The sequence below is a fragment of the Palaemon carinicauda genome, chromosome 1 (genome assembly GCF_036898095.1).
Source record: "Palaemon carinicauda isolate YSFRI2023 chromosome 1, ASM3689809v2, whole genome shotgun sequence".
In the NCBI taxonomy this organism is placed as follows: domain Eukaryota; kingdom Metazoa; phylum Arthropoda; class Malacostraca; order Decapoda; family Palaemonidae; genus Palaemon; species Palaemon carinicauda.
In genome coordinates this window covers 273,866,135-273,892,660 of record NC_090725.1, presented here as the reverse complement: position 1 = coordinate 273,892,660, position 26,526 = coordinate 273,866,135, and the positions used below count along the sequence as shown (strand labels likewise).

The following is a 26,526-nucleotide window of genomic DNA, read 5'->3' as shown; positions in this document are numbered from 1 at the left end:
AAGTCTTCGCCACCCTCCTTAGACTTTCGCAAAGTCCTTGCTTTGTTCAGGGATTTGTATCCTGAACACTTTGTGTCTGCAACCCCTCGTTCTCCTCCCTCCGAGTTTGCTCTGGGCATGCAGTCTGCTGCGCCTGCCTTCACCAAGCTTGTTCTCGCCAGATCATCAAGGAGAGCTTTGAGGGTTATGGGGGACTGGTTGCATTCCAAGAAGCAACTGGGAAGGACCTCTTTTGTGTTTCCTCCTCCCAAGCTGGCTTCTAAGTCGAGCGTCTGGTATGCCACGGGAGAGGAACCCGGCTTGGGGGTTCCTGCCTCTGCCCAGGCCGACTTCTCAAGTCTGGTTGACTCTCCCCGCAGGTTGGCTATGAGACGTTCGAAGATCTGCTGGTCCTTTTCCGATCTTGATCATATGTTGAAGGGAGTCTTTCGTGCCTTCGAGATATTCAACTTCCTCGATTGGTGTTTGGGAGCCTTAAGCAGGAAGACTTCCCCTTCAGATAAGGACTCGGCCATGCTGATCATGTCTAGCATGGACAAGGCAATTCGGGATGGGTCTGGTGAACTTGCGGCTTCATATGTATCAGGAGTCCTCAAGAAGAGAGAACATCTGTGCTCCTTCTTATCTGCTGGTATCACTCCTTGCCAGAAGTCAGAGTTGCTGTTTGCTCCTTTCTCCAAGTGTCTGTTTCCGGAGGAGTTGATTAAGGGGATGGCAGCCTCTCTTATCCAGAAGGATACTCATGACCTCATGGCTTCTTCTGCACGTAAGGCTAAAACCTTACCTTCCGTGCCTAGACCCTTCCGCCCTGCAGCAGTTGACACACCTGCTTCTAGGTTCATCCCGCCCTTTCGTGGCAGAACCTCCAGCAGAGGAGGTACCCGTGCAGACAGTCACCGTGGCAAGTCCAAGAAGGGTTCCAAGTCCGCAAAAGGCAAGTTTTGACTGCCTTCCTCTCCAGGCAGCAGTAGGAGCCAGACTCAAGACCTTCTGGCAAGCTTGGGAGAGCAGAGGTGCAGACGCTCAGTCTGTGAAGTGGCTAAGGGAGGGATACAGAATTCCGTTCTGCCTCAATCCCCCTCTAGCTACATCTCCCATCAACCTCTCTCCCAACTACAAGGAGAAGGACAAGAGGCTAGCGTTGCAACAAGAGGTGTCGCTCTTGCTACAAAAGGAAGCAGTGGTCATAGTCCGGGATCATCAATCCCCGGGCTTTTACAACCGTCTCTTCCTGGTAGCCAAGAAGACAGGAGGTTGGAGACCGGTGCTGGACGTCAGTGCTCTCAATGCTTATGTCACCAAGCAGACGTTCACGATGGAGACGACGAAGTCGGTCCTAGCAGCGGTCAGGCAGGAGGACTGGATGGTCTCGTTAGACCTGAAAGACGCATACTTTCACGTCCCCATCCATCCAGACTCCCAACCTTTCCTAAGATTCGTCTTTGGAAAGGTTGTGTACCAGTTCCAAGCCCTGTGCTTTGGCCTAAGCACGGCACCTCTTGTGTTTACGAGACTGATGAGGAATATTGCGAAATTCCTTCACTTGGCAGACATCAGAGCCTCCCTCTATTTAGACGACTGGCTTTTAAGAGCTCCCACAAGTCGTCGCTGTCTGGAGAATCTCAGATGGACTATGGATCTGACCAAGGAACTGGGCCTCCTGGTCAATTTAGAGAAGTCCCAGCTCGTCCCATCCCAGACCATTGTTTACCTGGGTATGGAGATTCAGAGTCGAGCTTTTCGGGCTTTTCCGTCGGCCCCAAGGATCAACCAAGCCCTAGAGTGCATCCAGAGCATGCTGAGAAGGAACCGATGCTCAGTCAGGCAGTGGATGAGTCTAACAGGGACACTTTCATCGCTGGCCCTGTTCATCGAGTTAGGGAGACTCCACCTCCGCCCCCTTCAGTATCATCTAGCTGCTCACTGGATAAAGGACATGACGCTAGAGACGGTCTCAGTTCCTGTTTCCGAAGAGATGAGGTCTACTCTAACGTGGTGGAAGAACAGCATTCTTCTCAAGGAAGGTCTATCTTTAGCTGTTCAGACCCCCGACCACCGTCTCTTCTCGGACGCATCAGACTCGGGCTGGGGTGCGACATTGGACGGACAGGAATGCTCGGGAACATGGAATCAGGAGCAAAGGACACTTCACATCAATTGCAAGGAGTTGTTGGCGGTTCATCTGGCCTTGATAAACTTCAAGTCCCTCCAGCTAAACAAGGTGGTGGAGGTGAACTCCGACAACACCACAGCCTTGGCTTACATCTCCAAGCAGGGGGGGACTCATTCGAGGAAGTTGTTCGAGATCGCAAGGGACCTCCTCATTTGGTCAAAAGATCGAAAGCTCACGCTGGTAACGAGGTTCATTCAGGGCGATATGAATGTCATGGCAGATCGCCTCAGCCGGAAGGGTCAGGTCATCCCCACAGAGTGGACCCTTCACAAGAATGTTTGCAGCAGACTTTGGGCCCTGTGGGGTCAGCCAACCATAGATCTGTTCGCTACCTCGATGACCAAGAGGCTCCCATTGTATTGTTCTCCGATTCCAGACCCAGCAGCAGTTCACGTGGATGCCTTTCTGCTGGATTGGTCCCATCTCGACCTGTATGCATTCCCGCCGTTCAAGATTGTCAACAGGGTACTTCAGAAGTTCGCCTCTCACAAAGGGACATGGCTGACGTTGGTTGCTCCCCTCTGGCCCGCGAGAGAATGGTTCACAGAGGTACTGCAATGGCTGGTCGACGTTCCCAGGACTCTTCCTCTAAGAGTGGACCTTCTGCGTCAACCTCACGTAAAGAAGGTACACCCAAACCTCCACGCTCTTCGTCTGACTGCCTTCAGACTATCGAAAGACTCTCAAGAGCTAGAGGCTTTTCGAAGGAGGCAGCCAGAGCGATTGCCAGAGCAAGGAGGACATCCACTCTCAGAGTCTATCAGTCTAAATGGGAAGTCTTCCGAAACTGGTGCAAGGCCAATGCAGTTTCCTCAACCAGTACCACTGTAACCCAGATTGCTGACTGCCTGTTACATCTAAGGAACGTTAGATCCCTATCAGCTCCTACGATCAAGGGTTACAGAAGTATGTTGGCAGCGGTTTTCCGCCACAGATGCTTGGATCTTTCCACCAACAAAGATCTACAGGACCTCCTTAGGTCTTTTGAGACCTCAAAGGAACGTCGGTTGTCCACTCCAGGCTGGAATCTAGACGTAGTCCTAAGGTTCCTTATGTCATCTAGATTTGAACCGCTCCAATCAGCCTCTTTTAAGGACCTCACATTAAAAACTCTTTTCCTCGTATGCCTAGCAACAGCTAAAAGAGTAAGTGAGATCCACGCCTTCAGCAGGAACATAGGTTTCACATCAGAAACGGCTACATGTTCCTTGCAGCTCGGTTTTTTGGCTAAAAACGAGCTTCCTTCACGTCCTTGGCCTAAATCGTTCGAGATCCCTAGCCTGTCCAACTTGGTGGGGAACGAGCTGGAGAGAGTACTTTGCCCAGTCAGAGCTCTTAGGTACTATCTAAGAAGGTCAAAACCTTTACGAGGACAATCAGAAGCCTTATGGTGTGCTATCAAGAAGCCTTCGCTACCAATGTCTAAGAACGCAGTTTCTTACTACATCAGGCTTCTGATTAGAGAAGCTCATTCTCATCTGAAGGAAGAAGACCTTGCTTTGCTGAAGGTAAGGACACATGAAGTGAGAGCTGTGGCTACTTCAGTGGCCTTCAAACAGAACCGTTCTCTGCAGAGTGTTATGGATGCAACCTATTGGAGAAGCAAGTCAGTGTTCGCATCATTCTATCTCAAAGATGTCCAGTCTCTTTACGAGAACTGCTACACCCTGGGACCATTCGTAGCAGCGAGTGCAGTAGTAGGTGAGGGCTCAGCCACTACATTCCCATAATCCCATAACCTTTTTAACCTTTCTCTTGAATACTTTTTATTGTTGTTTTTGGGTTGTACGGTCGGCTAAGAAGCCTTCCGCATCCTGGTTGATTTGGCGGGTGGTCAATTCTTTCTTGAGAAGCGCCTAGGTTAGAGGTTGTGATGAGGTCCTTTAGTATGGGTTGCAGCCCTTTATACTTCAGCACCTAAGAGTCGTTCAGCATCCTAAGAGGACCGCTACGCTCAGTAAGGAAGACGTACTTAATAAAGGCAGAGTAATGGTTCAAGTCGACTTCCTTACCAGGTACTTATTTATTTTATATTTGTTATTTTGAATAACTAATAAAATGAAATACGGGATACTTAGCTTCTTTGTTAACATGTATGCTGGTCTCCACCCACCACCCTGGGTGTGAATCAGCTACATGATCATCGGGTAAGATTAATATTGAAAAATGTTATTTTCATTAGTAAAATAAATTTTTGAATATACTTACCCGATGATCATGATTTAAAGGACCCGCCCTTCCTCCCCATAGAGAACCAGTGGACCGAGGAGAAAATTGAGGTCTTGTTGACAAGAAGTACTTGAGTACCTGACCACAGATGGCGCTGTTGAGCACACCCCCACCTGGATAGCGATCGCTGGCGTATCCCGACCGTAGATTTCTGTCGGGCAACGGAGTTGACAGCTACATGATCATCGGGTAAGTATATTCAAAAATTTATTTTACTAATGAAAATAACATATTTCTTGTTCCCTCTTTTCAATAACCATGACCCACCTAGTATATTATTGTACCAATATTTTGGTGCATAGTAATGATAAATGCATGGGTACACCATTTCAGTCTTCTCATTGAACACTACAAAGGAGGTGGTCGATCTTAACACTCCATGAGCCCAAATTTATTCATATATATACAGTATTTATATATATATATATATATATATATATATATATATATATATATATGTATGTGTGTGTATATATATGCACACACACATATATATATATATATATATATATATATATATATATATATATATATATGTGTGTGTGTGTATATATATGCATATATATATATATATATATATATATATATATATATATATATATATATATATATATATACACACTTATACTGTATATATATAATAAATATATATATATATATATGTATATATATATATATATATATATATGTATATTACAATATATATTTACACACACACACATATATATATATATATATATATATATATATATATATATATATATATATATATATATATATGTGTGTGTGTGTGTGTGTGTGTGTGTGTGTGTGTGTGTGTAAATATATACTGTAATATACACACACACACATATATATATATATATATATATATATATATATATATATATATATATATATACATATTTATATATATATATATATATATATATATATATATATATATATATATACATATTTATATATATATATATATATATATATATATATATACAGTATATATATTTATTATATATATATACAGTATATATATATATATATATATATATATATATATACAGTATATATATATATATATATATATATATATATATATACTGTATATATATATATATATATATATATATATATATATATATATATATATATATATATACAGTATATATATATATATATATATATATATATATATATATATATATATATATATATATATATATATATATATATGTATATATGTATATATATATATATATATATATATATATATATATATATATATATATATATATGTATGTATATATATATATACAGTATATATATATATATATGTATATATATATATATATATATATATATATATATATATATATATATATATGCGTAAAAATCACAGGAAAACGTGATGCTCAGATGCAGAAGAACCACAGGGAAAATGAAAATACAGAATATACACTTGAGTCCTGACTAGTTTCGTGATACTTCCTCAGAGGAAGTATCACGGAACTAGTCAGGACTCAAGTGTATATTCTGTATTTTCATTTTCCCTGTGGTTCTTCTGCATATATATATATATATATATATATATATATATATATATATATATATAATTCACACTTTAAAAAGAGAGGTGATTAAAGATATTTACAAAAATACTCATCCCCTAATCTCCAGTTGTCATTGAAGTTGAAAAAGTCATACTGATGCCAGAGACTGGCCTGAAAAAAAACTTGTGACCCTTCACGTATAAGTTTCAACTAGGGCATTGAAAAAATGTTTGTGGTTATTCTTTTCCTTCTGATACCTGTTTAAGAATTAGATTAAGGTAAAGGTACAGAAATTGGATTGATGCAAATAATGACCAAAATCCTTGTAGCAAGATGGTTAAGGGAAGCTAAATAAATCTCAACCACTGTCTACAGTATCTTGTTAAGGTGATGGATCAATACCACTCAAGAAATGCTTATTTATCCCTAATAGTCATTTGTGTGTGTGTGTTTTTTATGCCATTTTTATGTTCGTTGATAATGTATGTTTATGATATACTAGATATATAAATTGGCATATGAATGCTATCTATACCAATAATTATTACATAAGATATTGGGGGTTAGAGGCCAGTTTTGGATGGATCAATTCTAATCGGGTACAGTATAAAGTTCTCATAAGTGTTCCTGAGGGCAGTAAGGAAGGGAGATTAACAGGAGCTTAATTTCTTGTTCCAATTTATTTTGAATCAAAGAAACACACAAGTAGTGAGAAAGCTATCCACAGGTCTTGGAGGAATCATTTTCCAGTGTTCTTCCCTGCAGGTGTTAACTAGTTGAATTGTTTTTTATTCTACTGAGGTGGATGTATTTTTTATTTTTGCAAGGTATAGAATGGGCTAGGCTAACAGTAAAGGTCTTGTAAAAAAATATTCATGCACCTAAATATTAATATTTTTTCCTATTTTTGAGTTTTTTTCTATTTATAGATATTCCACAAGAATGGGAAGATAGCTGGAATAATTTGCCAATTAATCCTGAGCTGCATATGCCATCTCCAAATCACTTTATCCCAGACAATTTTGACTTATTACCTCTTGAAGAACCTGTACCTGAATATCCAGAAAAAGTTTTGTATGATGACTATGGTGAACTTTGGTTTAAGCAGGATGGGAAATTCAAGCTGCCAAGAACATACTGCAATATATATCTTCTAACTGATCTCCTTCTCCAATCACCAAGAAAGTAAGTTCTTAGCTAGTTATATATTTCATTAGTTTTATATACTAACCATTGTTCCTTCTTGAAGATGGTTTTCTTACAAGAGAAGTAGACATTTATAGTAAATATGAAGTGCTTGGGTACAGTTATTACTAGAAAATATTTTACCAAGATTTAACCACATTTTTAGATATTCCATGCTTTCCATATAGGGCCCCAAATTTTACTCAGCCTTAATGTCTTCCCAATGATGACATACATTGTACTTCAAAACCTGCCAGGTACAAAGGTGAATAATGTACCAGAAACATCATTTACAAATATAGTAAAAACCATATGGAAGTAAAAATCCTGTTTATCCTACCAAAAAGTACAATATATGGTCTTGTATCACACCTGAGAATATTTTATGAGAAATAGCTCCGCCCCTTGGATTTAGCCCCTCCTTTTTTGTTCAGCCAACTAACGAAGGTGCTGGGTTTCTATCCTTTTTTATGATTGTGTAAGGGCTATTTTCTTGTGTTTTTATGTTGCCATGCATAATCACACCACCCTTTTTAGTCAATGATGTCATTCTCTCTATGAAGCAATATCTCCCCCCTGAAAAACTCTAGTTTAAGAGATGTAGCTATCCTCACATCTTGCCCCTCTACTAACTGAGACACTTGTGATTCAAGTTTTATTTGTGATTATGAAAGGGCTGTTTGAGTGTATTTCTATATTGACATACATGATAAAATCATGTAGGAAGTATTGTCTAAAGTGAGACACAGGTGTGGGCCCTGCCCCTAATCCTCTGTGCCACACACCCAGCCACCCACTCATGATGCCACCCAAGCCTACAGCCATGCTGGTTGTTGAGAGCTACGGTTTGGTTAAATTCCATCACAAAATCATATCTAAATTCCTATAAATAATTACCTGAAAATGTATCATTCCATATAAAACTTCCCCTTATTTTATTATAAATTTCTGAATTCCACCAGCATTTACTGATAATTCACAGATCTTGTGATATTTCCTCAATATTGGTAACACTGTTCACATTTGTGACTGATAACTGTAGACATGATGACAAACGATGATTTATATTTTTTGTGTTCATTATTTTTTCAACTATCGTCTCTACAATATAATATTTGCCCGTCTTGTGTGTATATATATATATATATATATATATATATATATATATATATATATATATATATATATACTGTATATATATGTATGTATGTATGTATGGTATTACTTGCTAATGTACAACCCTAGTTCAAAAAGCAGGATGCTATAAGACCAGGGGCTCCAACAGGGAAAATAGCCCAGTGAGGAAAGGAAACTAGGAAAAAATTTAATATTTTAAGAACAGTAAGAGCATTGAAATAAATATTTCCTATATAAACTATGAAACTTTAACAAAACAAGAGGAAGAGAAATAAGATGGAATAATGTGCCTGAGTGTACCCTCAAGCAAGAGAACTGTAACCCAAGACAGTAGAAGACCATGGTACAGAAGTTATGGCACTACCCAAGACTAGAGAACAATGGTTTGATTTTGGAGTGTCCTCCTAGAAGAGCTGCTTACCAAAGCTAAAGAGGAAAATGGCCACTGAACATTTACAGTGTAGTAGTTAACCACTTAAGAGAAGAATTGTATGGTAATCTCTGTGTTGTCAGGTGCATGAGGACAGAGGAGAATATGTAAAGAATAGGCTAGACTATTCAGTTTATGGCTGGTTAGACAACTACTGGAGAAGATACCACAGGTCCAAGCACAAAGGTGTCAAGGGACTTGTGGGTATACTGTTGTAAGTAAAAGGCCCTCAAGATGGTCTGCCTTTTTCTGATTTCAGTTTTCAACACTTGGCCCCCTGACCAATTTCTCCTAAAGGCAAGAGTGGGGCTAATACCCATGACTTCATGAGCTCTGATCCTAGCTGGTGCCTCAACTCTTTCTTCAGTCGATGTATGCTCGCTTCAGGCCGTGTTACGAAGCCAGAAAAAAAATGTGTTCCTTGACACCTCCTTTTTGACCTGCCAGTGCTAACGAAAAGTCTCTGACTCTCGGGCGTGAGGTATCGGCTCCTTTTCAGGTAGCATCACAGAGCCCTCACAGGACACGAGAATCCCCTTTCAATCCCAACCTGACACCTCCCAAAGAGAGGGATGGAGAAGGACTGGAAGGTGGGGTCATGTGCTGTTCGGTTCTGGGGTTTTGGCACCAAATCGGGGACAAAACTGAAAGAACCTGCTTGTATCCCTCGAATTGGGTTACTAAATAAGTTGCCATATACAGTATCTTTGCCGATGATAAAGCTAACAGAAAGACCGTCTTGAGAGTCTTATCCCTGTCTGACAACCTAAACAAAAGTTTGAATGGAGTACACATAAGGACCTTGAGGACTAAAGTCATGTTTCACTCCTGGGGCCCTGAGATTCTAGGGTGAACAAGACTGTTTGAAGTTCCTCACAAGGATAGACAACTCCCAGGAAGCAGAGTGGTTTATACCTTTCAGTTGGAAGACCATGCTCAAGGCCAAGTACTGTAGTAGCCTTTGATAACTGCTACTGAGAGGTGTTCTTTTCGGTAAAGGGAGATGAGGAAAGCTGTTATGTGTCTTAGAACTGCTTCGACTGGAGAAATATTCCTTCTATGATGCCAATCTCTGAAGATAGCTCACTTAGCCTGGTAGACAGCTGTAGATGATCCCCTGAGGTATTCAGACATTTCCTGTGCAGTGCCTCATGAAAAGCCTTTTGCTCGGAGTTGTTAGATAGTCTCCATCCATGAAGAGCCAAGGACTCTATGGCCTGCACATGTAGCTGACAAAGAAGTGGGACACTGGTATAGTTTTCTCAGAATCACGGCCAGAAGAGCAAGTAGATTAAGATACCACTCGGCATGAGGCCATCTGAGAGCCACCAGGGTCATCTCAAGTTCTGATGTAATCAATACTTTGTAGGTGTTGGAAAGTGTCTTCAGACTCTGCTCATGGGTCTGAAACAGGGGAGCAAAACACAACACGGGAAGCTTCCAGTCTAGCCACATGGCAAGCAGGTCAATTTCTGGATAGCCCCACAAGGTAAGAAGTCATGCTGCTACAAGAGGATGTAGGGATCACTCTGCTCCTACAACCTATCCCTGGCAACTGAGTGTGTCTGCTATGTACCTGGCATGTACCTTATCAACAAGTCTTCGTAGTGAGTGTTCATGACATAGAACCCAGCCAATCACAATGTCAAGTCCTCTTTCATCTCTTCCCTTCAAGAGATGGTTAGCAGGAACTAGGACAACTTGCTTCCCATCCGAGGAGGACAATACATTCATTGTTACAGCAACAGGAGGAATTAGAGGAAGTATCTTGGTAGGTAGTAGGTTGGCTTTGGCACCAGCCACTCTTCTGCTAGAGAGTTATTGGGTCCTTTTGATGGGCCAAACAGTACTACAGTGGATCCCTCTGTCTGGTTACTGTACAGCTAATTTTCCCTTGCCTACACATATACTGATTATTCTAACGTATTCTTTCCACCTACTCTTTCCTCATATATCTGACAACAATGAAATTACCTAACAATTCTTTGCTCAAGGGGTTAACTACTTTATTGTAATTGTTCAGTGGTTACTTTCCTCATGGTAAGAGTAGAAGGGACTCTAAATTATGGTAACCAGCTCTTCTAAGAGAAGGACATTTCAAAATCAAACTATTGTTCTCTAGTCTTAGGTAGTACCATAGCCTCTGTACCGTGGTCTTCAACTGTCTTGGGTTGGTTCTCTTGATTAAGGGTACACTCGGGCACACTATCTTATTTCTCCTCATCTTGTTTTTTGTGATTTTTATAGATTATATATTAAAGATCTGTTTTAAAGTTGTTGCTGTTCTTGAAATATTTTATTGTAATTGGTAATCACTTCTCTTGTGGGTTATTTCCCTATTTCCTATCGTCATTGAGGTATCTTTCCCTGTTGGAGCCCTTAAGCTTATAGCATCCTGTTTTTCCAACTAGGGTGGTACCTTAGCTAGTAATAATAATGGTAATAATAATGACTCTGACTTAATGTGACAATTAAATGTACTGTACTGTTCTTGCAAGTGATGAGACAAAAGGACCATCCTAGATTTGGGAACACAAAGTCAGACTCATGGGATTTTTCCCAGCTCTCAGAAAGAATCTGTCAGGAGTGCAGTCCTTGAAGACAAATAATCTGGTACCGAGAAACCATCTTTTCTGTATGTGAGCATACTCACGGGTTCAGGGATACCTTTGTTCTTGAGTTAGTGGTAGTTACTCATCATATCGTAAAGCAAACCTAGCTTCCTCTTGGTATGAGACATCTCGTCTGAAGATAGAGGTCGCAATTTTAAGTCCAGAATGAAAGGAAAGATTGACAGGCCTTTTACCAATTCTTTTGTCCTCTACCTTGGGGTGAAGCAGTCATTCCATTATTTGCTGTATTGGATGTTAGATGCAGGTAAGCCACATGATCAAGCAACCTATCTTAACAAGTGTTTCCTAAAATAAGTTGTCCCTCCATCATAACTACAGTACTTGTTTAGATTTATCTCCCCCTATCCATCCAGACAAAGGGGAAGATGAACATATGGGTTCAAACCCAATTTTCATAATGACCGTACATTCTGACTTCATAACCTTCATATGGATATAGGTTTTTCCTTTACTGTCTGCCAGTCCCTGGTAGTGACTTTGCTGAACACTTGCTGTATCTTCATGCCCAGATTGTTAGGAGGTTGACAGGATTCATCAATTTTGCTCCTGTACATGATAATAGTGGCTTGGAATTTCCAGAGGAAGTGAATCAGTCAATCAGTTATAGGGACTTTCCCACTTCTAATGATAAGTCTCAAAGGGATGAGGGTTTGTATTTGTGTTGTAAGAAATTACTACTTTTTTAATTAATTTGTAATTTTCCTAACTTTGAAAATTTGTGTCATAAGTTGCACTTTCTGCCTCAACGTCCCCACAAGTCCTAGTTTGAAGGTCAAAGTCAGGGTTTAATGGCTTGTCAGGTGGCTAGGGCTTCCTCACCACCTAGCAGTAACTTAATTGAAATCTTATTCCTCTTAAAGGACTCAGGTTTGTATAGTTAGGAAAAATACAAATTACTTTAAAAATTTAATAATTTCAGAGTAGAATTCATTATTTCAACATTTCACCAACATTAACTTGATCCTTCCTTCTTCTCCACATATAGTGGGGACAAAGCAATAATGAGTTTTTCTATCATGGTGCTCACCAGTAATTTCTGATATATTGGAAAGCTAGTTTTACAAATCCATTACTAATCCTGTAATTTTTTTGTTTGTCAACCAAATCTGCACTTTCAAAGCTTAAAGCACGATGGATGAATATTGAAATGATTAATTTTTAAAAGATTCTGTTTAAATGTAAATTTTGTTTAATGAAGATGTTACATGTTATTAAAGGTGTTTATATCTTTCCAATACAACAATGGCCTTCATGCTTTTTTAGTCTTGGTTACAGTATGTTTCCATGTCATAAAGTGTGTTTTATGTCCTTTATGACTTTACTATACTTTATTAAAAAGGGGGTAACTTCAGTATTGTATTTAGATGTGGTCCGACTGACATTGAATTTGGCATATGAATGTGTGTCTGTCATAGCCCAAGGACCACCTATTGTACAGTATATGGTTAAACCTTTTATTATTGTTATTATTATTATTACTATCGAAGCTACAACCCTAATTGGAAAAGCAAGATGCTATAAGCCCAGGGGCTCCAATAGGAAAAAATAGCCCAGTGAGGAAAGGAAATAAGGAAATAGATAACTGAAGAGAACAAATTAACAATAAATCATTCTAAAAAAAGTAATGTCAAAAGAGATATGTCATATATAAACTATTAACAACGTCAAAAACAAATATGTCGTATATAAACTATAAAAAGACTCATGTCGTCTGGTCAACAAAAAAGCATTTGCTCCAACTTTGAACTTTTGAAGTTCTACTGATTCAACAACCCGATTAGGAAGATCATTCCACAACTTGGTAACAGCTGGAATAAAACTTCTAGAGTACTGCGTAGTATTGAGTCTTATGATGGAGAAGTCCTGGCTATTAGAATTAACTGCCTGCCTAGTATTACGAACAGGATAGAATTGTCCAGGGAGATCTGAATGTAAAGGATGGTCAGAGTTATGAAAAATCTTATGCAACATGCATAATGAACTAATTGAACGACGGTGCCAGATATTAATATCTAGATCAGGAATAAGAAATTTAATAGACCTTAAGTTTCTGTCCAACAAATTAAGATGAGAATCAGCAGCTGAAGACCAGACAGGAGAACAATACTCAAAACAAGGTAGAATAAAAGAATTAAAACACTTCTTCAGAATAGATTGATCACCGAATATCTTAAAAGACTTTCTCAATAAGCCAATTTTTTGTGCAATTGAAGAAGACACAGACCTTATATGTTTCTCAAAAGTAAATTTGCTGTCGAGAATCACACCTAAAATTTTGAGTCATACAAATTTAAAGAAACATTATCAATACTGAGATCCGGATGTTGAGGAGCCACCGTCCTTGACCTACTTACAATCATACTTTGAGTTTTGTTAAGATTCAACTTCATACCCCATAATTTGCACCATGCACTAATTTTAGCTAAATCACTATTAAGGGAATGGAATTGATGCAAAGAGAGTAGCATCATCTGCATATGCAACAAGCTTATTATCTAGGCCAAACCACATGTCATGTGTATATAGTATGAAAAGTAATGAGCCAAGAACACTACCCTGTGGAACACCGGATATCACATTCCTATACTCACTATGTTGCCCATCAATAACTACTCTTTGAGATCAACTACTTAAAAAATCAATAATAATGCTAAGAAACGACCCACCCGCTCCCAACTGTTTCAGTTTGAAAACAAGGGCCTCATGATTAACACGGTCAAAGGCAGCACTAAAATCAAGGCCAATCATACGAACTTCCCGACCACAATCAAGGGATTTCTGTACTGCATCGGAGATTGTAAGAAGGGCATCACATGCTCCAAGGCCTTTACGAAAACCAAATTGCAAACTAGGGAATAGATGATTACCTTCAGCAAACCTATTATGACATTTTGCCAGAAGACGTTCAAAAACTTTAGATAATATGGGAGTTATGGAAATTGGGCGGTAATCAGTGGGACTTGAGCTACCACAAACACATTTACATAGAGGAGTAACATTACCAATTCTCCAACTAGTGCTAAAAGCTCCTCTTCTTGCTAACTTACGCAAAATAACAGATAACTTTGGAGCTAAGAAATCTGCTGTCTTTATAAAAAACAAAGGAAAAATACCATTTGGGTCTACACCTCCATAAGCATCAAGGTCCATCAACAGAGCTTTAATCTCACGAGATCGAAAAGCTAAACTAGTTAGTTTAGCCTCAGGAAAACAGGAATGAGGAAGTTCAAGTTTTTCATCACTCTGTTTACTGTAAAAAACATCAGCCAAAAGGGTTGCCTTTTCCTTTGGACAGTGAGTGACTGAGCCATCTGGTTTAAGTAAAGGAGGAACTGTTGCATCTACACCAAAGAGTGCAGATTTAAGGGTAGACCACCATTTATGTTCCTGAGTTGTACCAGAGAGGGTTTCTTTTATGATTAAATTGTACTCCTTTTCTACATCTGGAGATATCTATTCCCTTCAGTGCCATTGGATGTACAGTATTTTGTGTCCAATAATTTTAATTTTGTTTTCACTTTCTTTTATTATTTATGCTTATGGAATTTATTCACTTATAGAAAAGATGTAAATTCCCATCTCTTAAAGTTTTTTCCTAAAATGAGTTAAGTAAAATATCATATGAAGGGATGTGGTGAGGAGGGATATAGGTGAGATGGGACGGGGGAATAAAGATACAAGGAATTAAAATAAATAAAAAAAATTGACTCTAGAAGCTAGCCCTGCTATACAGTGAGACTGATAGTGAAAAGAAGAGTAGTTAATAGTTGAGTAAGATATCCCGATAATTAGTCTGTCTTGAGTGACAAATATTTTGGTTAGGTGTGATTGAAAAGGTTAATTGCGGCCTCTGTGTTGAATGTGATACTTGTTAACTTATTGTATCACATAATATAATGTATAACCTTGATATATTTCATGTTTATAGTCATTTATGTTTTAATTTCTCAGGGCTGCATTGGTCGACCTGTATTTGAATCTCATCCGTCAACACATCATGGAGGATGCTTATCCAGCAAGTATGGCACAATATAGTTACTCAATATCTGCCACAGAGAGAGGCATTGTTATCAAAACTAATGGTTTTAACCAGAAACTGCATGTGAGTTGATTAGATCTTTTTCTTAAATTTGCAAACATATTTCATGTGTATACCTGCTGTATTTATCATTTTTGTCAGGTTACATAAGTACTGTAGAATAAAAAAAGATATTCATTATATATATGGCATACTGTAAATTAATACGTAGTACTGTAGCTATTCTCGTTTTTCTTAGTCACATGGTCAGAAAGTAAATTACTTCATGAAATCTGCTCAATGATGTTTAGGTTGTATGTTATTCAGGATAGGTAAGAAGTTTCCTCTTCTTTTGATATATTGATTTGAATAAATGTTTATTTTCAGGAACTTGTTGATTTAGTACTTCATCACATGGAGAAGTTTGAGGATTATTTGGATGAAAAAACTTTTCAGGAAATAAGAATGCAACAAATGAAGTCTTATCATAATTATATTCTCAAACCAGCAAATCTGCAAAAGTAAGTTAAAATAATTATCATTGTAAGAAGATTGTTTCCAGCTATATTCTTTTGGTGGTCTGTCCATGGCAGATGAGGTTATATCGTCTGTCTTATATATGACTGAGTTACTTTTTGTCTAGTGGCTGCTAGTCATTCTCAGGTTTCAGGAACCTTTCAGGATTACTTTACATTACTTACAATTTTCATTTTATTCCATTAATTCTATTTTAATTATATCAGTTTTATTTGCTCTTCTTATAAGGTGAATAAGAATAGTCAAATTGCAGTATTACTTCAAATAGATAAGTTGATAGTAATGGTAGGTTTTCCTCACCTTAATTGAAATCATTTCTGAAAATTTTTGTAAGTATTTTCTTTTACTGCTTATGCTTTTACAATTTTGCATCTAACAGATTGCAAGTTATCATTTTGGTCTTCAGGTAGTGACAGCATTTCTTTACTGAATGAATTAATATAATGTATATTTATATCTCACATAGCATACAGTAACACCCCTCTTTATGTCATTTCATCTTACTTCATTTCTGACTTTACGTTGCTCCTCCCTAAACTAGATACAAAAATCAGACCCACATGACGCTGGTTTGCACTAGCTTATAATTGTCTCTACACAATAATGATGAAAAATGGGTTAAAAAAAAAAACAAAAAAATTCTATTACCAGTATATGATACTGTATGAAGTAGTATATATACACAGAACAGTAATACCTCAACATGCAAGTATAATTTGTTCCTTGACCGAGCTCTAAGTCAATTTTCTTGTATCAATTCAATTTTTCCCATATAAAATTACTGAAAAAAATTTAAACTGTTCCGGCCCTCTAAAAACACACAAATCAATGTAATAAAATGGAAAAAAAAAGTTTTTAATTGCTATACTGTACTGCACAGTATGAACATACTTTACATACACTCACAAAATGATATAAATGATTACTGGATATGCAATAATGTGGCTTTATTATGGAGCTCTTACCTTCGAGACAGATGATAGCGGCTAACGGCGGGGTGTGTGTGGAGAAGGGAGGAAGGAAGGTATGGAGAGAGAATTGGATAGTACCGTATTTAACACTTGTTTCTTACACATAGCGTAACACTCAAACTTAAAGTTAACATAACTGAACTTAGCTTAATTTAAGAAAAAAAAATTCTTATCTACTTGTTTTCCTTTTTTGACATGCACTTTTATTGTTTTTCACTTGTCTTAGCTCTTTTTGAATCCCTTTTGCTTTCAATTTCACTTGCTGCAAGCCTTTTAAAAACATATTATTTAAGGAGGTTTTTTCTGCCTCCCTTTCAAAATGTTGCTGAAATGATTCTGGCAAGTGTCATTAAAAAAGAGCTGAAGCACAACTAGTAGACATTTTATGGGGATATTTCTTTTCTATAAAATCAGAAATATTCTTTCACTTAGTCAACACTTCCTTAATCTTCCTTGAAGAAATAAATTCCTTTGGTTTGACCTCCTCCTCGCAACTGATCTCTTGAAATACCTCTGAATGTTGCATCATCTGTTGAACAATCAACTTCTCATTCATGAGTTGTTCTTGATACTCTTTGACAAGGTCATAGATATTTGCCTTATCTACTGTGCCTCCACCCTCATGGACTTTTGTATAGACACAATCTTTTCCAACACAATGGTCTTGGGCTCAGGCTGTGGATGAACCCTTCAAAATCCCTTTCAGCTACAGAATCTGGTCACAATTTTATCCATGCTGAATTTAAGGTTCTTGACATTATCCCCTACCATGTTTACAATAATGTTGAAATGGTCCTTCCATAATTCACGAAGGGTAAGGTTGTTGTTATATTCGACATGAAAGCATTTTTTGAATAAATACTTTGTGTACAGCTTTATGTAATTAGAAATGACCTGTTGGTCCATGGTCTGGAGGAGTGGCGTGGTTGGGGGGTGGGAGATGAGGACCTTAATGAAATAAAATTCATCAAGAGTGTCATCTTCAAGACCTAGAGGGGGCTCTGGGACATTATCTAGGATGAGAAGACATTTTGATGGCAGATTTTTTTTCCAACAAATATTTCTTGACTGCCAGACCAAAGGCCAGATTTACCTGTTACGTAAAACAATGCCTGGTAACCCATGCCTTTGTGTTAGCTTGCCATATCACTTGAAGTTTTTCTTTCAAGATCTTGTGACTTGAAAGTTTGTAGGATCTCAAAATGATACTCCACCAGTGGCTTGATCTTGAAGTCACTGCAAGCATTAGCATATAAGACTAGAGTCAATCTATCCTTCATGGGTTTAAGGCCTGGTAGTTTCTTCTCTTCAGCCGTGATGAATGTCCTCTGTGGCATCTTTTTCCAAAAAGGCCCGTTTCATTTCAGTTGAAGATTTGTTGGTAGATGTAACCTTCCGCAACAATAAGTGATGATATAAAAACATTCAACGTACTCCGCAGCTTTCACATCTGAGCTTGCAGCTTCCAAATGCCTTACTCGGATCCCAGTTGCTTATTAGAATTATAGAACCATCCACGACTAGCTTTAAACGAACCCTAGCGTTGATGTCTTCCCACCCTCTTTGTAGATTGTGCTGGTTTTCTCACAGATTATTGTTTTAGTAATGATATCTCCTGCCAGCTGATTTTCCTTACTCCACAGCAACAGAAGCTTCTCCATCTCGTCATTTATATTAGTCATTAAGTTAGATGGTTATGCCTTTGGAAGCCTTTGTGCTCTTGATAGGATCCTTGTGTTAGAGGATTGTACATATTGTTGATGTTCATATGTAATGGTGTGCCAACTCACGCGAACATCACACTCATTTTTCTTGAGAATTTCATCCTTGATCTTTATTGTTATCATGCGTTTTTTCTTCTCACTGCCAACCTTACCTTTCGCTTTCTTATGACCTATCACTTATTATAAAGAATCTTCACAAATACTGTACAGTGAAAATCATGTAAATAATGCAGACACAACATGGGAGATGTGTACAGAAGTCGATGACCATATGAACTAAACGAGTAATGTGGGGTTGGAGCGCTTCCAAATGCTCGGCCATTTAGCATCAGCATCTGTAATCGTGCTCGTATCTCAATGCAAAATTTTGCCTGGAGGCTGGCTTATATATTGCAGTACTCATGTCGAGGTATTTCTGTATATCAAATATAAAGAAACACATGTCATTTCTGTTGACACCATTTCGATCCTTCTTGAAGGCGTACATTACATTACAGGTATGATATTATTATTATTCTTATTATTATTATTATTATTATTATTATTATTATTATTAATTGCTAAGCTACAACCCTAGTTAAAAGAGCAGAATACTATAAGTCCAGAGGCTCCAACAGGGAAAATAGTCCAGTGAGGAAAGGAAACAAGGAAAAATAGAATATTTTAAGAACAGTAACATCAAAATAAATATCTCCTATATAAACTATAAAGATTTTAACAAAACAAGAGAAAGAGAAATAAGATAGCGTAGTGTGCCAGAGTGTACCCTCAAGCAAGAGAACTTTAACCTAAGACAGTGGAAGACTATGGTACAGAGGCTATGGCAATACCCAGAAGACTAGAGAACAATGGTTTGATTTTGGGGTGTCCTCCTAGAAGAGCTGCTTATAAAATCTATAGAGTCCCTTCTACCCTTACCAAGAGGAAAGTGGCCACTGAATAATTACAGTGCAGTAACCCTTTTGGTGAAAAAGAATTATCAGAATATTCGGTGTGTGTAGGCAAAGGGAAAATGAGCCGTAACCTAAGAGAAGGATCCAATGTATTACTTTCTGGCCAGTCAAAGGACCCCATAATTCTCTAATTCTCTAGTGGTAGTATCTCAACTGTCCGTGTACAGTCAGCCCTCTGTTATCTCAGGAGGTTAGGTAACGGAGACACCCGCAAAGAGCGAAAAAGTGCATAATACTGATGCCCTGTGGTCAATGAACTTTAGCTTCTCTAACCAACTAACCACTGCACACATTCAGTCCCCTAACACTATAAATGATGCACTACTGCACATAATTTTCAAATAGTCCACGAATTGTACTGTAGGTTTTATTACAGTAATTGTACAGTTAAATACTATATAAACTCCTATTATACCATTCTTTCCTTAATAAACTCCTAAATCATCTCCGTAACAATAAATAGAAAACTTCTGGATTTCATCCTATTCTCATCAAAATTCCAAATACTTTAAATTTACCTATTCAGTTCTATTATTAAGTTTAATGTTATATATGATTTAGTTGTGTTTAATTTTTACTTTGATATGACTTCCCCCACCCTCTCATTACTGTGCATTAAATTTAAATTTATACAGTAATCCTTTTAATTTATTCGTCTTCCTTTCATTTTTATCTAACTACTTTCAGCCTATTTCCTTTTGATAATACTGATTGCATAATAAATTACAAGCATTTTAGTTTAGAAAATTCAGTTAAAAATTAATTTATTCTTTTAATTTATTCTTCTTCCTTTCATTGTTTTTATCTAATTATTTTCAGCCTATTTCCTTTCAATAATACAGATTCCTTCCTGCATCATAAATTACAAGCATTTTAGTTTAGAAAATTCAGTAGAAAATTATTGTATAATATTTCATCTTTGGTTTTTTCCGTTTTCTTTTTATTTTTGTTATTCACACAAAAATGATTGAAAAGAATAGATTTGCTACCATTACTATGTTAAGACTATTGCTAGAAATAGTGGATAACAAATTTGGAAGGTAATCAACTGTACTTAACGTGAAAATTGATGAAAGTTATGATATCATGAAATAAGATACCCAAAAACATGCCTATCGACTGTCTCAACAAAATAGAAGGTGGCTGTATGCAAACATAGAAGCATTATCTCCATTATTAGTTCTCTGTGATATGAAGACCAGTAGCTTTCTATAGGCATTATTCAGAGCACTTGCTGTGTCAGAATTCTCTGAGGTATATTCATGTCTAATGGGACAAGGAGAAGTAAAAAAAATAGTGAGCATTCATTATAAGAATATGGCTCATTTGCCAGGTTACTCACTTCAGTTGGAGCTCAAGTTATTCATGAATGTGTTTTAGGTATTACAGCAAGAAAAAAATAGATTAAGGGCATGGAGAAATATAAACTCCACCAGTCCTGACATAATGGTATTTGAGGTAACCACCGGTCTCAGCAAGACCGTCTAGATATTTTTTGTCAGATTCCTTAGATGAAATAAGATGAAAGTGGACTTGTATCTACATGAATTTACTGAAAAATATCACTAACAGTTTGAAATAAAGATCTTCTTTTATGTTGCTGAGTTACATAACATGATTTGAGAAAGACAGAGGGAATGAAAACACTTGTTTTTAATTTTAAATTATTGGATAGAAGATAATGTATGACCAGTTTTGACATCTTATATTAATGGGTTGTGTGACGGAGCCGAGGGAGAAGGTGTGAACTCAAAAGCAGATTGGAAACGACTGAATTATATATTAAGGAACACTCTTCTTTATATACAAAACCTCAAGGCAACAGGACATAACATGTTCGAGAGACAGACAATGTTCAGAGCAAAACAGCAGACATGAATTTTCATGTTCGTTTGAGTGCGAGGGAAGAGCGAAGATACAAGCATATTATATACAAAAGGAATTATGTACAATTGTGTGACACACGGTTGGTACATGGCTCCCCCTCTAAAAATGACATACTGAACATGTTAAATAGGTGCCCTGAATCTGGAGAGGTAGTGGTAAAAACTGCGCCGAGCAGCAGCAGTGAGTGGCTGTAGAAGTCGATGGTTGGGGTGCGAGCGAGTGGTGGAGGAGGGGTGGCTTTGTTGCCCTCCGGCTCGTCACGGGGTAGGCGAGTGTGTCCTACGGCATTCATAGGCGTGTCCTACGGCATTCATAGGCGAGTGTGTCCTACGGCATTCATAGGCGTGTCCTACGGCATTCATAGGCCTACGGCGTTCATAGGCGTGTATGTCCTACGGCAGTCATAGGCGTGTATTTCCTACAGCATTCACGTCAACTTCGGTTGAAGTTGAATAGGTGTCCTCTTCGTCACAAGTGGAGGCGTTGATGGAGGTTTTGAAGGTCATGAAGTGCCTGTCCATAGGGGCACGAAGTAGGTTCACCTCACGAGGAGAGCTGTCTTCGGCAGGTTGCAGGCGAGTAATACTGGTCATTTTCCCGAGGGTGAGCGAAGCCCTTTGGTCCCCCAACGGTTGTTGAGAGAGCTGAAAAGGCGTTGCTATACGGGCGGCTGGCGACGGCGAGTACTGCTGCAGAAGGTATGCGTTGACGGCGTCATAGTAACGGCGAGAAGTGGAGGGGGGGGGGGAGGAGCGAGTCACTCCGGGGTCACTAATGTGACGGCGCCGAGTAAGGGTGTGTGATCAAAGGCAGGATGCAATCAACTGAGTTATATATTAAGGAACACTCTTCTTTATATACAAAACCTCAAGGCAACAGGACATAACATGTTCGAGAGACAGACAATGTTCAGAGCAAAACAGCAGACATGAATTTTCATGTTCGTTTGAGTGCGAGGGAAGAGCGAAGATACAAGCATATTATATACAAAAGGAATTATGTACAATTGTGTGACACACGGTTGGTACAGTTGATATGAATGAACATGAATTTTTTACTGAATTCCAATATGGTGGATTTAGCAACATAAATCATTGATTAGTACTTGCAATAGCTTTGTGTTTTCTAAAATATTTAATTACAGCATTCTCTTCAAAACAAAATCTTGAAAAAGATTGTATAATTGTTGATATTGAAAAAAACATTGTTCTGGATTTTTTATTCCACACACAAGGTATTATAAAGAAAATCTATGGAATATGCTTGCTATTTATATCACAATAAAAAGTTTACCACAATTTTTTAAAGATAGTCTAGCCTTGTGCCATGAATTGCTGCTAAGATAGATATAAAAAATTTTTAAATGGTTAAAAAATCAGCACCATTAAGTCATATGTTTACATTGTTTTAGTTATTACATTTTACCAAGAAATTTATTCCTTATACAAGTCACTCCCACAGCCATAGTGATATTCTTGCCTAGCAGAGACCTGACTAGTGAAGTCAATTACATGGCATATTTAATTAGTTATGTAAGTTCATTCATAATGCTTTGTAAGCTTTACAGCTTGATGTTCTGGTCAAATTATTTTTCAAACATTATAGTTGTGTATTTTTAATATAATTTTTTTCAGTGATATGCGTCTATCGATATTGCAAGATGTTCACTGGACAGCTCAGGAAAAATTAAAAGAAGTAAGGACAGTGACTAGCAAAGATCTTTTGGAAGAATTCGCTTCTGTGCTGTTTCCAACATGCCACTTTAGAGTATTGGTCCAGGTTAGTTGGTAATTATTTTATCAAGTAAATATATAGCCTATAACTCCTTCATTGATTTTAGAAATTGTATGTTAGATTTTTCTTTATTTATCATGATATTAGCTGATATCTTATGGAAAATTATTTGCTTTCCCATATGTCTTATTTAAGCTTTAAAGATAAAAAGTCAAAGAAAGGAGATAATATGCTCCAACTTCTAGAGGCAGAGGAGCAGTCAGTAATAGTAATAGTGGACATTCCTTATTGAAATAAAGCTTCTGGATAATAGTCAAGTAGTTTATCTTTCAGAGATAATATAAATCCAATTTGTTCTCAGTGGAAATTTTTTTTGACAAGAGGAATATGTTAGAGTGAACAATTTCAGCAAAGATACATGTGTCTAGGCTTTAAAAACGTGATCATTTGCAACTGTTTATTGTTAACAACTTTGGATGATTTGAAATGTAATTATTATATATTTAGATTGCATTTCAAGTGACCAACTTTTGCTTAAACTTAGTGGCTGTCAGGAAGCAAATAAAAATTTAAATACTTATGGAAAAATATTGCAAGTAATTTGTATTTTTCTTAGCTATACAAACATGAGTTAAATAGAAAAATGTTTTTAGCATGAGGTGGATAGCCGTTGAAATCATTTAACGAGGTAGTTAAACGACAGGTGGTGAATAGTCCCACCCCCTTTGGTCGGAAGAGCCTCACTTTGAGCGTGGGTGAATAGGGAAGTTTAGCATAAGTAACTAGGTGTTTGTATAGCTAGGAAAAATACAAGATAGTTTAAAAATATATGATTTGTTCCTTTCTGAAATACAAACCATCGTCCTTTAAACGGGGAAACTTGCTGCTTAATGGATCATAAATCCCAATAGAACCAAACTGGTTGGTTCTTTTCCTCGCATGTAAATGTCAGTCTGCCTGGTCCCATACAGGAGCAAAGGCGAGGACTCCAGCAACCTCCTGTATGTTCTTCATGGGGATGAGAAGACTGGTGGGATCTGGCCTGTCCAATGTGAATTTTACATAGTCAACTGAGGAAATTAGTTCAGAATAATATAAATTCCACCATCCATCCCCAGTTTAGGGCGGATGGGGGAGATACTGCCTTGGGATTTAAAAAAAGGGAACCCAAAATGGTAGTTTACCAGAATTAAGTCAGATCCAGCATGTAATGTGTCAAATGCTTTGTCCTGAGAGAGGGGACAAAAAAGAAATGAAGAGCCAGTCATACTACCATTTTATTCCAGACTTACATCTCACCATAGACAAGATATTTCCTGTCCTATGTGGGAGCCAGGCTGGCTACAGAATTTTCTCCAGATTCCAATAAGGATGATGAGCATATAATTTTATGTACTTTATACACCAAGGGGCTGGGCCCTGTACTATAGATCTAAAAGAAACTTTTTGGCGCATCCATATTACTCTCCACTTCCAACCTTCCTTAGGGTTTCGGGAGGGGGTTATATAGGTTAACAGGAATGCCGTTTGACTTTGTTGTTGCCCCAAGATTGTACACAAAGCTAGGAAAGGTAGTCAGTAGTCAAATTTTTGCGATTGAAGGGAATTTTGGTCATAGCTTATTTAGATGAATGGCTGATTTGGGGAGATGGGAGAATTATGCCTCAAATACACAAATCAAGTATTGCATGTTCTTTGGAATCTAGGTTTCCTGGCCACCTTTGTAAAATCAAGAGTAATACCAAGAAGGATATTTCAGTGGCTAGGTTTTCAATGGAATATGGTGAAAGCCACTCTTCAGTCTAACTAAAGTATCTTGGCAAAGAATCCTAAGCAAGGTAAGATTCTTTTTTTCTAACTACTTCTCCACCAGGCAGCAACTAGAGAAGACAAACCACTTCTCCACCAGGCAACAACTAAGAAGATTATGGGCTGCCTTCATTTTGCCTCAATAGTCAACACAGTGTTAAAGAACAGTTTAAAAGATCTCATTTAGGTATGGAAAAGGAGTTTTAAAACCTTCAAGCTCAATTGTTCAGCTATTGTAAATGAATTCTCAGGCTATGGACCTCAGATTGGGGAGGTCACTCAGAGGAAACTTATGTGTTTGGGAAATGGTACCCTTAGTTTACAGCATTTACATGTGTTGGAACTAATGGTAGTTTTCCTGACATTTAGGAGGTAATGGCAATTTTCCTGACATTTAGGAGGTAATGGCAGTTTTCAATATTAATCTTACCCGATGATCATGTAGCTGTCAACTCCGTTGCCCGACAGAAATCTACGGTCGGGATACGCCAGCGATCGCTATCCAGGTGGGGGTGTACTCAACAGCGCCATCTGTGAGCAGGTACTCAAGTACTTCTTGCCAACAAGAACTCAATTTTTCCTCTGTCGTGCCGCCGGCAAGACCTACTTGGATACGCTGTTGATTTTGGAGTTTTTGTTCACGATTTGGTGATGTATTTGCTCTAAAGTTTAGCCTTTGCTGTTCAGGAAGCTTTATCCTTAGCTTAGCAAGCTTTTGGAATTAATTTTATTTATTGGTTAACGAACTTTGCTTAATTTTGGAATTCCCCCTTGACTACTTCTAAATTCAAGATGTCTGACCAGTCCCAAGTTCCTAAATACAGGCAGTGTAGTGTTAGGACTTGTACTAGGCGTCTTCCGAAGGCCTCTATAGATCCTCACACCATATGTTCCAATTGTAGGGGTAAATCCTGTCAATTGGAAGATCGATGTGGGGAATGTGCTGGGCTTTCGGAATTCGATTTTAACGAATTCCTTAGATATGCACGTAGGTTAGAGAAGGAGAGAGATAGGAGGAGTTCTTCCCGCTCTGTGGATTTTTCCTCTCCCCATGCCCCTCAACCTTTTCCTTCCCCTGTGGTGGTGACTCCCGAACCTGCTACGAGTGCTCAGCCTGCAATGGCTGATATGTTGCGTGCCATTCAGGCTCTCGGTGAGAAGGTGGAGTCGTTGGTTAGTGACCGTAATCAGCTCTTGGCAGATGTCAGAGAGCTGAAAGCGAAGAGTGCAGTGGGAAGTGTTAGTGCTAGTGATGTGCATAGTGTCAGTGTCAGTGTTGCGCATGAGGGTACATCTGTGCGTGCCAGTCGTCCTCCCAGTCCGGGACCTCTTGCAAGCTCCCAAGCCCAGGGGAGAAGCAATGTCGAAGGACCAAAGGGTTCGGCAGGCCTTGATCGGCGCACGGATGTATCCTCAGTGGTTGCGGACGTATCTGTTAAGGATCGTCCCATCCACATACAGATGAATGAGCCCTTACATTCCTCGTCTGTGGAAGAAGTTTCCAGGAGGAAACGGTGGACCAAGGTCTCACGACCGCTCAAACGTAAGGTCCCTTCCGA

The 26,526-nt window shown here is 38.2% G+C and overlaps 1 protein-coding gene across 1 annotated transcript in view; it reads left to right on the top strand.

Moving 5' to 3' along the window:
• The window catches only part of LOC137656503 (nardilysin-like), a 113,851-nt gene that overhangs the window by 37,779 nt on the left and 49,546 nt on the right, over window positions 1–26,526 (top strand). Inside the window, exons 11-14 of the mRNA XM_068390679.1 lie at window positions 6,879–7,134; window positions 15,286–15,436; window positions 15,740–15,873; window positions 23,059–23,203. Coding sequence (XP_068246780.1) covers window positions 6,879–7,134; window positions 15,286–15,436; window positions 15,740–15,873; window positions 23,059–23,203 — 686 coding nt within the window. The remainder of the gene's footprint in view (window positions 1–6,878; window positions 7,135–15,285; window positions 15,437–15,739; window positions 15,874–23,058; window positions 23,204–26,526) is intronic.